The sequence below is a fragment of the Cryptomeria japonica genome, chromosome 6 (assembly GCF_030272615.1).
Source record: "Cryptomeria japonica chromosome 6, Sugi_1.0, whole genome shotgun sequence".
Classification (NCBI taxonomy): Eukaryota; Viridiplantae; Streptophyta; class Pinopsida; order Cupressales; family Cupressaceae; genus Cryptomeria; species Cryptomeria japonica.
In genome coordinates, this window is record NC_081410.1 from 192,988,818 (window position 1) to 193,003,417 (window position 14,600).

At 37.8% G+C, this 14,600-nt stretch overlaps 1 protein-coding gene across 2 annotated transcripts in view; it reads right to left on the minus strand.

Moving 5' to 3' along the window:
- Nucleotides 1-2,137: 2,137 nt before the first annotated feature.
- The window catches only part of LOC131076996 (uncharacterized), a 31,689-nt gene continuing 19,226 nt past the window's right edge, over nucleotides 2,138-14,600 (minus strand). The window contains exons 3-6 of one of the 2 annotated variants that reach the window (XM_058014358.2): nucleotides 8,775-8,872; nucleotides 6,570-6,775; nucleotides 2,792-2,844; nucleotides 2,138-2,665 (exon numbers count right to left, since the gene is read on the minus strand). In XM_058014358.2, coding sequence (XP_057870341.2) covers nucleotides 2,534-2,665; nucleotides 2,792-2,844; nucleotides 6,570-6,775; nucleotides 8,775-8,872 — 489 coding nt within the window. In that variant the 3' untranslated portion in view covers nucleotides 2,138-2,533. Of the gene's footprint in view, nucleotides 2,666-2,791; nucleotides 2,845-6,569; nucleotides 6,776-8,770; nucleotides 8,873-14,600 lie in introns of those variants that run through there. The other variant, XM_058014359.2, reaches the window with a different exon arrangement.

Below are 14,600 nucleotides of genomic sequence, written 5' to 3' on the forward strand. Positions count from 1 at the left end.
ATTTTGAACACTATGTGATCATTCCTTGAAGACAAACAAGACTATAATGTCCACTTTTTGAAATAGAATTTAATAAAAATAAAATTAAAATATGAAAAAAATAAAAAATTCAAATTTATATTAAAATATAAAGAATATAATTAAATATAATTAAAATTTAATTAAATTAATGAATGGTCAAAAGACATGAAATAAAAAGAAGTGACTCCCTTGAACATGAGATATGAAAGGGAAAAAAGAACCTCATTTGAGAGGGGAGATAGAGAAATGAAGAAGGGAGCATGTAAATCAAGGAAAGATTAATAGAAGACAAAATGGAATGGAGAGTAGATAAGTGGCTCTTTCAAATGGCAGAAATAATGAAGGTTTGCACTGTTTCAAAAGGCTAATTGTGAAAGGTTGTGTCTCTTGCCAAAGGGCATACATGAGAGGTGTGACCTCTCCTTCACATTGGGCGATATAAAGTGAAGAAGGTTCAATTGAGGAGATTTAGATATACATGTAGACATTACACACATAAGAATCAGAAATTCTAATTTATCTAATCTACATAAAGGAGAATGAAAAGAATTTCTCGTACAATAATATGTCCTCTTTATGCTCTTGTACTCTTCATCAATTTAAGTTCCACTTTTGCCACTACTATATTTTTCTCGTGTTCTTATTCGTCTTATTTTGTCATAAAGTTCCCTTTCCCTTGGATTTATCCAATCCAAATATCTTAAATAATCATAAAAAACAAATACAGATAAAATTTGAACAGACAGCCCTAAATACTTTGCAAAGATTTTGATGGCCACAAATGTCTACCTTTTCGGATCCCATCAATCTAATCCAAAATTCTCCTTGCAAGTCTGCTCCCCATATCTTTACTCCTTCGCACATTCATTTGAAATTCAAAATAGTCAGCAAATGACAGATCTTGACATGTGATTGGCCTTATGTTCATATATTTGGTATGACATCTGGCCACTCCCTAGCAGGTTCTTCTGATCATTGTTCTTCCTTTAGAGATTCTATGTGCCATCTTTCTAGCAATTTGGCTTTGAATAGTGAAAAGAATGTCAATGGATCCATAGCTTCTTATTTTCATGGATGTGCATCAACAAACCCTCACAAGCTGACAGGAAGGTGGCTCCGATACCACTAAAATTTCCCAATTGATATGAACAGTTTCAGATAATGATTATAGCAAACATTCAGATGTCAAATAGCATATAATGATTTCTTTTCCACACAACAAAATGAATGTGAAGTTCTCGGTATGATTGAATAAACAGATCAGTCACACTTCCAGAAAATACAAGAAATCTTCAGATCAGTCTATTCACACATAACTCAATCTTGAATATCATACTTGGATGGATGCCCGTAGGCTGACTTAATAAAAGTATTTATTTATTTATTAATAAAAACTCTTACTAGGTAGCCCAGAACGATATATTCAAATATTTAATAATTTCAATTATTAAAATTTGAATTATTAAGTGTTAGGGCCGACTACCACAAATTGGGGACATTACACCGGGCATCTGTTAAAGTATGAATCCAGTGCAAGTCCTTTCTTTTTGAACCTAAACGACTTGATCCCCCCATCCTATTTATTAAAAAATATACTCCCCAAGATGGAAATTACCTGGCCAGTTTAGTTATCTATTTATATAGACACACATACCTAAAGGAAGTAACATTCCAAATGACTGGTATACAACATGCACGTTTCCTGAAATGTAATAGAAATAGGAATAATTATAGATCTCCATGAGGATGAAAGCAGAGAGTTTTACAACGATGAAGCTGACAAAATGTTGACTTTATAATATTAAATTGATGGGAATAAGAAGTAAAAACTCAAGAAATCGTTACTATACATTGGCTTAAATCAGAGAGAATATCCATACTTGTGACGAATATCTCACCAATCACCACATTTGACTATAAATAGATTGTCTGAAAACTGAAAGTAGTGCAACATAATCAAACCACTCACAACCTTCTGCTACCTTCGGATAAATAAAAACTGTGTTACGGCCAAAAACAGCAGTTTAGGCAAAAATGTTGCCATTCACATGCAGTCCAAATAGCATAACCCTAATAATCTAAAATAAAATATAGAAAAAGAAATGACAACCAAATGGATGCTAGAAACACAAGTCTATATTTTAAAATGCAGTAACATTAAGATTACAATTTGAAATAAGCAGAAACCTTGCTATCTTTCTAGGTGTTCACAATTACTTTCACTTGTTCACTGGCGAGCTTTGCATAACTCAAAATTACATCACAGCTAAGAAGCCATTAGGACAATACAAATATTTTACAGAACATGTAAACCAATAAAATAACGAATGAAGAAAATACCCACTTGAGCATAATCTTTTCCCTACCACGTCAATCATATGCTCCTTACACTAACAAATACAGCAGATATTTTATTTTGGCTACTATGAACAATTTGTTTGGATAAATCAATCTGATCCAAGTTTGTAGAGAAAAATGCCTGTGCAACACTTTCCTTTTGAACGATGGTGACTTAATGCTCTGCAGGCATTTCAACAAGCTCACCATCAGATGAACCATCACTTCCTGTTGGTTTTGTTAAGATCGTCTCTGACTCATTTGGTTTAATACTTTTCATCCCATCTTCATCATCGCTGTCTAAGGACTGCAATTGTAGTGAAGTATTAAAGATTAGACAATTAAGTGCAGAACCATCTCAACTTTACGGAATATAATGCAATCAAAAACAACACATCACAAACAACCAATAAAAGTAATCAATAGCACTTACAGTGCTATTCACAATTTTATCAAAATCATCACCATAAATGTCATCCCCTCCATCTGTACACAGCAAACAATAACAAAATCAATTTTAAATGTTTGAACTGAAGCACATTAAGGATTGCAAATTTAATTCAAAGCTTTCAAGACACCATATTTCCTTTTACCCATTTGGTTTCTATCATTCATGATTTTGAGTCATCGTATTCCAAAAGTAATTATTGATTAGAATAAAGAAGAGATAATAGAATTGTTCCCAATTAGCCTTCTGAATCTATTATAATCAATATTTTCTTCTAAAGAATTGCCAATAATAACTGATCTATACAGAACTTTGAATGTCCTAAAAAATTAGCACGCCTTTCTCAATTAATTACTGCAAGTTCTTCAAAAGTTCAAACTTCAAAGCCTTCAATATTACTGCAGGTTATTCAAAGTTTTTATGTTTACTGTGGATTATTCAAAGACTTAAATGCTGGGTGGGATAAAAAGCTATGATCAAGCGTCATCCTTCATGGGTTTAATGGAGATATCTAATAAATAAATCTATTTTTTTCAAAAAAAAAAACTACCGTTGTTCTATAAGCAGCTTTAAAAGGGGTATGTGTATGTTCACAGCTGCATGTGGTGAATTAAAATCGTGTAAGTGAAAAAAATGAGTTCTACTTTGTATTACAATATTTGTGAAGAAGACAACATTTACTATGTATCTTTTATTGATCATTCCTCAAGGAACTCTTGGATTTACTTGATAAAAACCAAGGATGAGGTGAAGCTTCAAAAGTTTAAGGTTCTTGTAGAATATCAGACAGAAAATAAGATTAAGGTATTAAAGTCTAACAGTGGAGGAGAGTAAACACTTTTGACGAGGAAGAGGGGATCAAGAAAGCACACTTACAATGCCCTACAATCAACAAAATGGGGTTGCAAAGAGAAACAACAGGGCCAAATCTATAATCCATGATTTAGATCTACATATGGGTCTCTCGCTGAAGCATGTCTTTTAACTATCTATATTCTTAACAAGTGTCCTCACAGAGTATTGAAGAACAAGACACCAGAGAAGCTATTCACAGGTTAGAAGCCTCAAGTAGCACATCTTTGTGTTTTCAGTTGTTCTACTTACATTCATATCCCTAATGAAGAAAGGACCAAGTTGGAACCTTCTAATTTGAAGGGTACCTTTGTGTGTTATAGTAAGACCTCAAAAACTTACAGAATCTGCATTTCATCTCAACAAAAGGTAGATATGAGCTGAATGTTAAGTTTGATGACCTCCAACAGTGACCAAGGAGATAGAAGTACTTACTAACTCAAAAGCTTATCTGCAGAAATCAGATTCAGATCAGCAAGCTTCTGGAGGTGCATGTTGAACTCAACAAGAAAGCCTAAGTGGTTCACCCACACGCAACAAAAGACACAAAAGCAAGTTGAACTCCTATGACTTACAATTCAAGTCATCCTCACAAAAAAAATTCCTAATTATATTGGCCTAACGTCTTCCATCATTACTATCGGGCCTTCTAGTTTTAAGGAAGCAGCAGGTCAACAGGTCTGGCAAGATGCCATGATGGAGGAGTACAATTCCATTATGAAAAATGATGGGTGGAAGATAGTACCTTGACTAGAAGGGAAAGCAATGATTAACTCCAAGTGTTTAATATGCAAGATCAAACATGCAACAGATGGCAGCATAGGAAAATTCAAATCAATTTGTGTCTAGAGAGTTTTGCAAGAATGAGAGAGATGACTATAAGGATACTTTTGCTCCAATTACTAGGTAAGCCTCTATCAAATTTATGTCTTTCACAACAGTCTTTGATTGGTATTTATATCAATGCATATGAAAACAGTATTTCATAATGATTTGATCGTACATAAATCTGCCGAGAGTCATGGTACTCCAATATCAATGAATCTTTTCCAGGTTTAAGTTTCACTAAGACAAATACAGATTCCAATCTTTCCTATTTAATTGGTCATTCTAAGCTACTTGTTTTGCTCCTGTATCTAGACGATTTAATACTTACAAGAAGTTCAAAAGAACTCATAGAATTGTGCAGGATAGAGTTGGCAAAAGAATTTGAAATGAAAGACATTGGCTTGACGCACTACTTCATGGGGCTAGAAGTATGACAAAATCTAGGTGAAATTTTCCTTGGACAAGGAAATTATGCAGTCAAGATTCTAAAGAGATTTCAAGTGACGGGACTGCAAGTCCATGGCTACACCTTTGGTAGCAAATCTTAAGTCATTTGTTGATTCTAATTCTGATTCTGATTTGATAGATCCATCTTTGTATAGACAATTGATAGGCTCCCTCATGTACTTGGTAAATGCCATGCTTGACATTTGTTTTGCAGTCAACAACTTGAAGGTTCATTAGGTTATTACAAAACACATCCTCTAGTGCTTGAAGGGCACAATGTCTTTCAGACTCAGATATGTTGGTGATGAAGACTTAGTCCTATATGGTTTTTAAGTTCCGATTGGACAGGTAGTGCTAGTCGTAGGAAGAGCACTTTGCTTCATTTTAGGTAAGGCATGGTTTCCTGGTACAGCAGAAAACAGAATTTTGTAGCACTCAGTTCAACAGAAGCAGAATATATGGCAGCCAATTCTACTAGTTGTGAAGCTATTTGGCTCCACAAGTTACTAGCAGAGCTGACAAATCAAACTTCCAAAACTACCATGATTTACTACAACAATCAAAGGTGTGTCAAACTCTCTTAGAATCTAGCATTTCATGATTGATCAGAGCATATTGAGATCAAGTAAGACTTCATCAAAGACAAGGTTCAAAAGGGAGCTGTGGTTCTGAAGCACATTTCAACAAATCAGCAAGTTGCTAATATCTTGACTAAGCTTCTTTCAAAAGAAAATTCAAGATATCTAAACAACAGCTTGGCATAATAAAGAATACTTTCATCAATAAGAGGTAGTGTTAGAATATGTATCTCAAATAGTTTTCTGCAGCAGTACTAGTTGGGCTATAGCAACTGTTAAATACAATTGGAATTCAAACCTGAATACCAGCTTTAGATAGCTGATATATAAGACTGGAGTTCAAGTCCTGAGCGTCAGCTTTAGATAGTTATATTAATATAAGGTTATCTCTCAAGCGCCGAGTTTAAAGTCATATCTTCAGTTTAGTGTTCTCTTGTTTGAGTTTAACTGAGTTAGGGCACAGATTCCAGGAAACAATTAACTCTCTCTTGAAGCGTACTATCTTGTCTCTTCATGCAGATGATGCAGATATTTACTTTGATGTTGAGTTTGACTTTTGATAACTCTTATGTACACCCTTGTCACATGCATAAATTGAAAGGGCAGAGATACAGTTTTGTATGAGAAGTTTTATTTATTTTCTACACCAGACTTATGTTCAGAATTAATGAAAACAGTTATAACATTTTGATAGACATTCATTGAGATTTATTTACTGTTTTCTATAGTATGTGTTAAATAGATTCTTGCATCTAAGATAAAGTTTTCTTTAATAGATTCTTGCATCTGAGATAAAGTGCAGAATATATTTACCATGATTTAGAGAAGTTAACAGGATTGACAAAAACCAGTACCATTTGTTAAGGTTATCTGATCAAGCTCTGTTTGTTACTTCCATATATTAATTCTAAATTCAATATACACATATATTTCCCAAGAAATAACAAGACTTACAAAAGAGAAGAACATTATTATTATTTGAAATAACCATAAAAAGGTATAAGTAAAAAGGCAGTCACCAAAAGAATTATGTTCTATCATCAAAGATGATTCCGTACCTCCATCATCATCACTACTACCAATGTCTCCCAGAAGGAATGCATCTATATCATGCTCTGAAGGAGCACTTTTTGCCTTTGTTGAACTACTTGCTGTTATCATTTCGACTTCAGATGATATAGTCCTTGAGTTATCTTGCAACCTGATATTTCTTTCCTGTTCTTCTGTAGCAGCCTTGAGTTGTTGCATGAAACGCATCTCATATCTGCTCAATATGAAACAATTAACTTTAACACCATAAAATTGTCAGATGAAAATAGATAAATACATAATGGTATTTTCAGTCAATATAACAATGAGCAAGTCAAAAAGCATGGTCCCAAACACCACTTAAAAAGTGACAATCAAAATTGGCATACAAAGATTTCCTTCTACAAGTTAATCTCCACATGTGTCTATGTATCCATCCAGTGATGATTTCATTAGTGCCTTTCTCTAGATAAACTATACCAGTAAGACATTCATTCATTGAAATTAGGTTCATAGTTATCACAAGGTTTTGTTTACAAAACCCCAACTGAGAATTAGAAAATTGAACCATTGTGCTGCAGAATGTGTTATCCCTAGCTTCTCTTATCCCAATTCCCACAAAGTGTCTACAGCCTCTTGGCTTTCCTCTATCCCTGTGGTAAATTTATGAAAGAGATATACTCCTTGGTCATGACACCTAAGCTAAAAGACAATCCCACAAGGGAATATAAATTTATCAATTAAAAAAACCATCACAATCAAAGATAGTTTAATAGAGCATTTTCAGTCTAATACACATCATAGTAGCAAATCATGGGATTGCAAGATCACAGAAGATATTGGGTCTCACGTCTGAGTCTATTTTTCCTTAAAAAATTGGACCAGTCACTGAAAATGTAATTGAGTGTTTTAACCCATTTTCCTCCAGATTTCCCCAGCATTTGGCCTGATATTTCACAATTTTATCCCATTTGGCCACCATTGTTCAATTATATTTAAGTTTTTTTATTTTTTGAGCCAGAAAAGTTGTCAATTTTTTTACATTTTGAATGCAAACTGATTGATTTTCTTCAGTAACAAAACATGTTTAGGGCTATATTTATTATTTTTGTATTTATTTCCAAAAACAGTATATTGTTTTGTTTTATTTTCTCTTAAAGAGTTATTTTTTAATAATATTAATAATACATAAAATGTAAAAACAAAACTATGCTGTTTTTAGGGTTTTAATAACTCTAGGCAAATAGGCTTTGGTCCCATAGAGGGGGGGCTTCCTAAAAAATCTCAGCAGGTGTTGCTCAGAATTTTTAGGAGATTTTTTAAGTAGGGGATCTCATGGATTTTGTAATAACAGGCAAGCTTAAAATTTTAGTTTGTGATCTCATGATTATTTTTTAGCAATAACAAATGCTAAATCTACAATTGTACAGCTAAACCTAATAACGTTTATAGGCTGGAATTTTAAAAATTATAGATGAATAACATCCAGCAGCAAATTTTTCAGAAGCAGGTGAAGGAAACTTTCAGCCCCACCCCAAAGGCATCCCCTTAAATCTAAAATCTAAAAAGTAGGGGCTCCTACTTTCTTGCACAAGAATCCTGTAGCATAATTTTGTTTTCTAATGGAACCCCCTTCTCCACAAAAATAGTTCCTATAGCAGCTCCATGGGACCCCTTCTCTAGAATGGCTTTAAATATTAAAAACATCAGCTGATTCTCTTTTTTTCCTGTGTTCTTTTGGATTCTCAATATTATCTCAAGAAATTGAAAATATTTTGATCCTTCAGTGTGCCAAGATATTCCTGAGAAAGATATATGCTTCTAAGATATATATTACATTACATTTTTTAGAAAATTCACAACTTGGAAGCTATAAAAATAGAATTATATTTTTTGCTTAAAACAAATTATAGGGTAGGTAAACTATCCCATGCTAGCTTGGACATCTTTCTTCTGGTATGAATAAATAAAAATTAACCATGGCATTGTGACGATTCTCAAACTACCGGATCATATGACATTACCATCAAGTTGCTTAGAACATTGTCAAAAAAGTAATTTCAAGTTTGCACCAAATAGATTTTACCTAAAGTTACAACAACAAATTTTAAAATCAACTACAACTCGGTCCTTATTCCAATGTGTATAATCCAAGCATTTGTGCACATACATACATTGACATGGAGATAGAATTCAACACTTAATGACTAATAACAGGTGTGCAAGTTACTCACGGAGCCACATGACTTTTTACCAACATGAAGTATATTTTCCAAAACTTGCCTTCCTTCATATGCCGTGGACATAGCACATATCTGAACTGTGAAATTTCCTGTAAAACCACATTAATTTTAAATAAAACTTCTGCTCACTTAATATTAAACATAAATTAGACTTAATGCTACACTATGCAAATGAAATTGAACCCTCCAGCTTGGCCTTATATATAATAAGACCTTAGAACACTCTGCACTGTCATGCATTAACAGAAAACCAGTGCCATCTATTTATGCTTTCTTATTTGTTTCAACTAAGTTTTCAAAACTGAAATATTATAGAAAATAAGTTAATTTGCTTATACAATTCATCAATATCATTGCAAATCTCCAACATGCAAAACATTAACCTGCAGCCAACACTGTCATACAAAGAGAATAAGCTAGAGTCCAGTGAACTGTATGCAACAGAGAGATTTGATGAACTTTTCAATCATAAGTAACAGATTGGTTAGCATAAACAACATACAATGATGACACTTTTACAGGAACTGCAATGTAATGATATTTGACAACTTATGATAACAGTTTGCACGTGCAGCCTATTTAAAGCAAGTTCAGTTTCAGCAAGAAAGTGGCAGCAAAGGCAGTAATTGAAAGGAAACACAATCAGACTTGTGGACAACTTAACACAGGCATTTCACTAGGAGGGCGACACTATACCACGTTCACTCATATTGGGGTTTTTTCAGAAAAATAAAATTAAGAACAATATATACTTAAGTATTTAGTGATGGTGGGGTTGTTTCAAACTGTCTCAAGTTTATATGTATTGGGAATTCAAGATCACCTTAATGTTCTTGTATTCCAGGATCTATACAGAATTTTGTATAAAACCAAATACAAGTTGCATAGCCTAACAACCTTTTTACTCTATGCCGTTGAATAATTCTTTCCTACAAAACATTGCAAAATGTAGATGATAAACTTAGTTGTCAACAAATGTTAATGTCTAGATTATTTGAAAAATAGTTTGGCAGGTGTGTCACAAGAATCCAGCCTATATAATTCATTTAAGCATATTTCAAAATTTGGCTTCAATCTTTGGTTTTGATCCATGATATTGGTTTCTACTAAAACAGCACTTAACATATTATTGTTTCCATTCATTTCGTTGGGACTGATGGATGTGCATTAAGCACATTGAGTGCACATTTGGCATGTTATAATTAAGTAGGCATGAGACTTTCACAGTGCTTGTCAAGAGTGCCCTTCCATTTTTGCCCATCTCCTATAGGGAAGGTTTCAGGGAAGCAAGGACACATAGGAAGCGTCCAGAGGACACCCTTATTTTACCAAGGGGGTGTTAGGGGACAGCTAGCCATCCCTGAGACAGCCAAGGGATGACTAGCCATCCCCGGACAGCCAGGGGATGTCCAAACATACCCTAACTATCCCAAGAACAGTTAACCATCTCCTATGGCCCAGCAATTTCAAATGCATTTAAAAATAAAAGGATATTTTTAATTAAAAAAAGGATGGGCAGGCCCATAAGGACCCCCCCAACCCCTTGACCAATAACTAAACCTAATAGAACCCTCAAAAGAACTCAAAACTAAAAAAATAATCTCATTTTGACATTTTCAAACTTGTGTAGAAGAGCAGCAGTCAAAAGAGGTGAGAACAGCAGTGGAAAGAAGGCACTAGGGCATCAAATCCACTGCATTTGAGGTAAGTTTTATCATCTACCATTTGTTTAATCAATTTCTTTTGCATATTTTCAAAGTTTTTTAAATTTTAAACACTTTAGGCATTTTGATTTTTTTTCCTTCTATTTGAGCTTGCAGCTGTGTGTTAAATTCTTAACAAAAACAAACAATGAGCAGCAGTGGGAGTGGTAAGTGTTGTCGGGTAATTATGTCATAATGTAATTAGAATGTTACGGTGTTGGGTCGGTGGTTACGTGACGGTTGTCGGCAGTTCGCACCGGACAACCTGCACCGACACCTATATATATGTACTTGGTTTCCTATTTCAGTGTGGAGATATTGTCGAAGAAAGATATGTTTGAATGTACTGGCATTTGGCATTAATGAATACAGACATATGAGTTCTTTTGTTTACTTGCATTGCTGTATACTGTCACCTTTCCTACATTTCTGTACTATTATGCAATGAATGCACACACACCCCTCGGGGAAAACATCCGGCGCCGTTACCAAATTAAACTTGGAATGACGGGAACATACTACATGGCACAACGATAATGGGGCAACCAGTGAGTGAGGGGACAAGTAGCAATCCCGAGGAAGAGCTGACAGAGTTGTTCGAAGGAGAGGGAGCATTGACAAGGGATTTCACCTGCATCCTACAGGCATCCATCGAAACTTACGTACGGAGGGAGGCCACGGCTGAGGATGTCCCTGAGAGCGCAGTGTGGAGTGCCCTTGGCGTACGTCCGATCGTAAAGTGGTTGATGAACAACTTTCCTAGCTTGTTGGCACAGGCGTTCCTTGCTCTCCAAACTTGCCGGGAAGAAACCTACCGCGAAACCCGTCGACAACAAATTTTGCAGCAATTTGAAGAAAGGAGTCAACGATAGGAGGAATGTGACGAAAGTCGTCGACGAACCTTCAACCCCACGGCAAGAAGGAATTGATGCCCGTGACGCTGAATAAGGATAGAAACTGTGTGCCGAAGGGACAGAAGAAGACGCGCACGAGGCAGCCGTGAGGACGCTAAGGTTAGAACAAGCAGAACATCGGCGACGACTGAAGAAACTTGTTGAAGAAAGCGTAACTGGCAATGATGGCTCGGGTGCTAAGGACCAAGTTTCCGTACTAATAGAAACCAATAGAAAGCGGTTGGGGGACCTTTCCCTGACATTGGAAGAGATTGGTGACGGGAGTACGATAGAGTCGTACACGCCATACAGAGGTGCTGAGACCAGGAGAGAAGAGGAGACCGAGACCGAGAACAGAGAGGCGGAGGATACCAATGCGACCGAAAGTGTCAGGACGACACAAGGTCACAGTAGTAGAAGCAATCTGTTCGGTTCAGGCTCATCACATCTTGGTAGTCAGAGTAACTTGGTGTGACCCAACGTACCAAATCTCGACGAAGTACCTTCTGGAGGACAAGTGTCTGGAGGAGTTCCTGGAGGGTCGAGTTTGAGTTAGGGAGGATAGACTAGGCCGCCGCCAAGGAGCGTGATGGCAAATCGGCAAAAATTGTCTAAGTTCAATGGAGATGGGAAAGAAGGCCCAGTACGGCATTGTCGTACATGTGAAACAATCTAATGCAAATGGCATGACCGATAGGGCGGAATGGGTGGTGCAATTCCCCACCACCCTACGAGGGGTAGCCATCGATTGGTACTCTGATGCTGACAAAACGAAGCTGGCAACTTGGGATGAATTACATAAAGCCTTTGAAACAGAGTTCAGAGTTTCGACTTCTCAAAGACGACAATGAAATCGTGGCGGAAATCCTGAGTACCAAGCACGAGAAAAACGAGACCGTCCGAGCATATAGTCGGCACCTGAAGGAATTGCTGGGAAAAATGGATAACCAGTCGGGTGACGAATTAAAGAAAAGGTGGTTTGTGAAGGGTTTGAAATCGTCGCTCAGGAGGAAAATGAAAATTGTACCACCCACCTCCTACGAAGATGCCTATAACCGGGCAATGGACCTGGAGAGTGAAGGCAAGACATCCAGGAAGAAAGACAAATCCTCTGGGGAGGAGGACTCCTCCGACAGAAGTAGCAGCGACGAGGGATTGAGCAAAGAAGGTGCAAGCCCTCCAGAAGGACATGCATCGCATGATGAAGGAATTCAAAAGTATGAAGGGAAGCACCAGTAAGAATGAGGAAGTGTGGTGCGCAGAGTGTAAGGAGGAAAGTCATACAAAAGGTACCTATCCTAAAAAGGCCTTCAGCGACATTTGCCAAGTGTTGGGACACTCCACCAAAGAATGTCCCTACAACATGAAGACATGAGTGAATCAGGTGCTCTTCACCCAGGAGTAGCCGTCACCCTTCGCGACAGCAGGCACATCTCAGCCTCAAGCCAACACCACAACATCATCCGATGGTTACAGAGGTAACTGAAGGGGAGGGAAAGGCAACAATAATAATAACATTAACCGGAGTCGAATGCAGTATGATGTCAAAGGACGGCCGATGATTCAGTGTCGGGCCTGCAACCAGGGGGGACACTTTGCGCAGGATTGCCAGAAAGAGGAAACACCCCAAAACTTGTGTAGATGGTGTGTTCCTGGAAACCACAACGACACAAATTGCCCCAAGCCAGGGGTTAATCTTCTCAATATTGAGAAAATAGGTGATGATAAAGAAGTGTTGGCAATCACCTCAAGCCAAGAAGGCCACCTATCCCGACCACCATACGGAGAAGGAAAGATTACGGGAGGCGAAGGCCAACATTGAGCGGGAGATGACGGCAGAACAACAAAAAAATGCAAGGGTGTTGAGTACCTCATCCCGTACTGAAGCAGAAGAAAACATTATTGGGCAAGTCTTGCAGATGGAGGTGCCAATAAGGGTGAAGGACCTTCTAGAAACAATGCCACAACTGAGGACCGCCATTCTCAGTACCATGCAAAGCACTACACACACATCTTCAGGTGTGACCCAGACAGAAATCCCGGTCAGCCCTTCGGCTGATCCAATGTTGTTGGCCTTAAATAGTGGTCGGCATCTTGCGGTAGTGGAAATGGGAATCCTCGGGGCTATCCTCAAGGACACCATCGTGGACGAAGGATCTGGGATGAATGTGCTGCCAGAGGATACATGGAAGAAGCTCAGGAAGCCAACACTATGGCCACCCACATTCAGTTTGGTGGGAGCAAACCAGCACGGTATCAAGCCACTCAACACCCTGATGGCCCAGTTCGTGACCATTGGCACACAACCCTTCTTACTAGATTTTGTGGTAATCCCACTTAAAAAGAAGGGCTATGACGCCATCTTAGGGAGAGGGTGGCTGGTCACAGCAAAAGTGAACCACAATTGGAAGAAGAACACCCTTTCCATGGAGAAAGGGGGGCGGAAGTACGCTATTGATCTGAGGACCCAAACCGTCAATGAGGAGCTTGCATCATCCGACTCTGACTCAAAAGACTCAAACAGATGGGAGTGGGATTCCTACGAAGGCAAAGACGAGATGGAACCAAATAATGAAGGAGTGCTTCAACTCGATGGCTGCTCGGAAGACGACATCTGCTCATTGATTGGACTCTTCCACTGGCAGATAGAAGATTATAAAGTATTTCATTCTACATGCCACATGCTGCAAATTGAAGAAGAGCCAAGCAAGAAAGATGAGTTCTCGCCAGCATACAGGGAGTATAAGGAGGGAGACACTAGAGTGAATGATGTTCCGGTGTACGAGTTTTCAAAGGACACACCAATGCGGTACAAAGACCCCACCGTGAAGGAGACGAACTTAGGAGATGGTGCCACCTCTCGAAATATCTGGGTAGGAGACAATTGGAGCCCAGTGCTGAAGGCTGCAGCATTCAAAATTTTCATGGAATACAAGGACGTGTTCACTTGGTCATACAAAGATCTGAAAGGGGTCCCGCCCAAATTGCGCGTCCATCAGATACCATTGGTCCCAGGAGCCCAGCCGGTACGGAAGAGGTCGTACCGAATGAATAAGAACTATGTGGCCAAGGTGAACAAAGAGATCAAACGGATGCTGGAGGTCGGCATCATATTTCAAGTGGAGACAAGCGAGTGGGTCTCGCCGATCGTGATCTCACCGAAGAAGGAGGCCAACCAGATCCGCATCTGCGTGGATTTTCGGTGCCTCAACACAGTCACC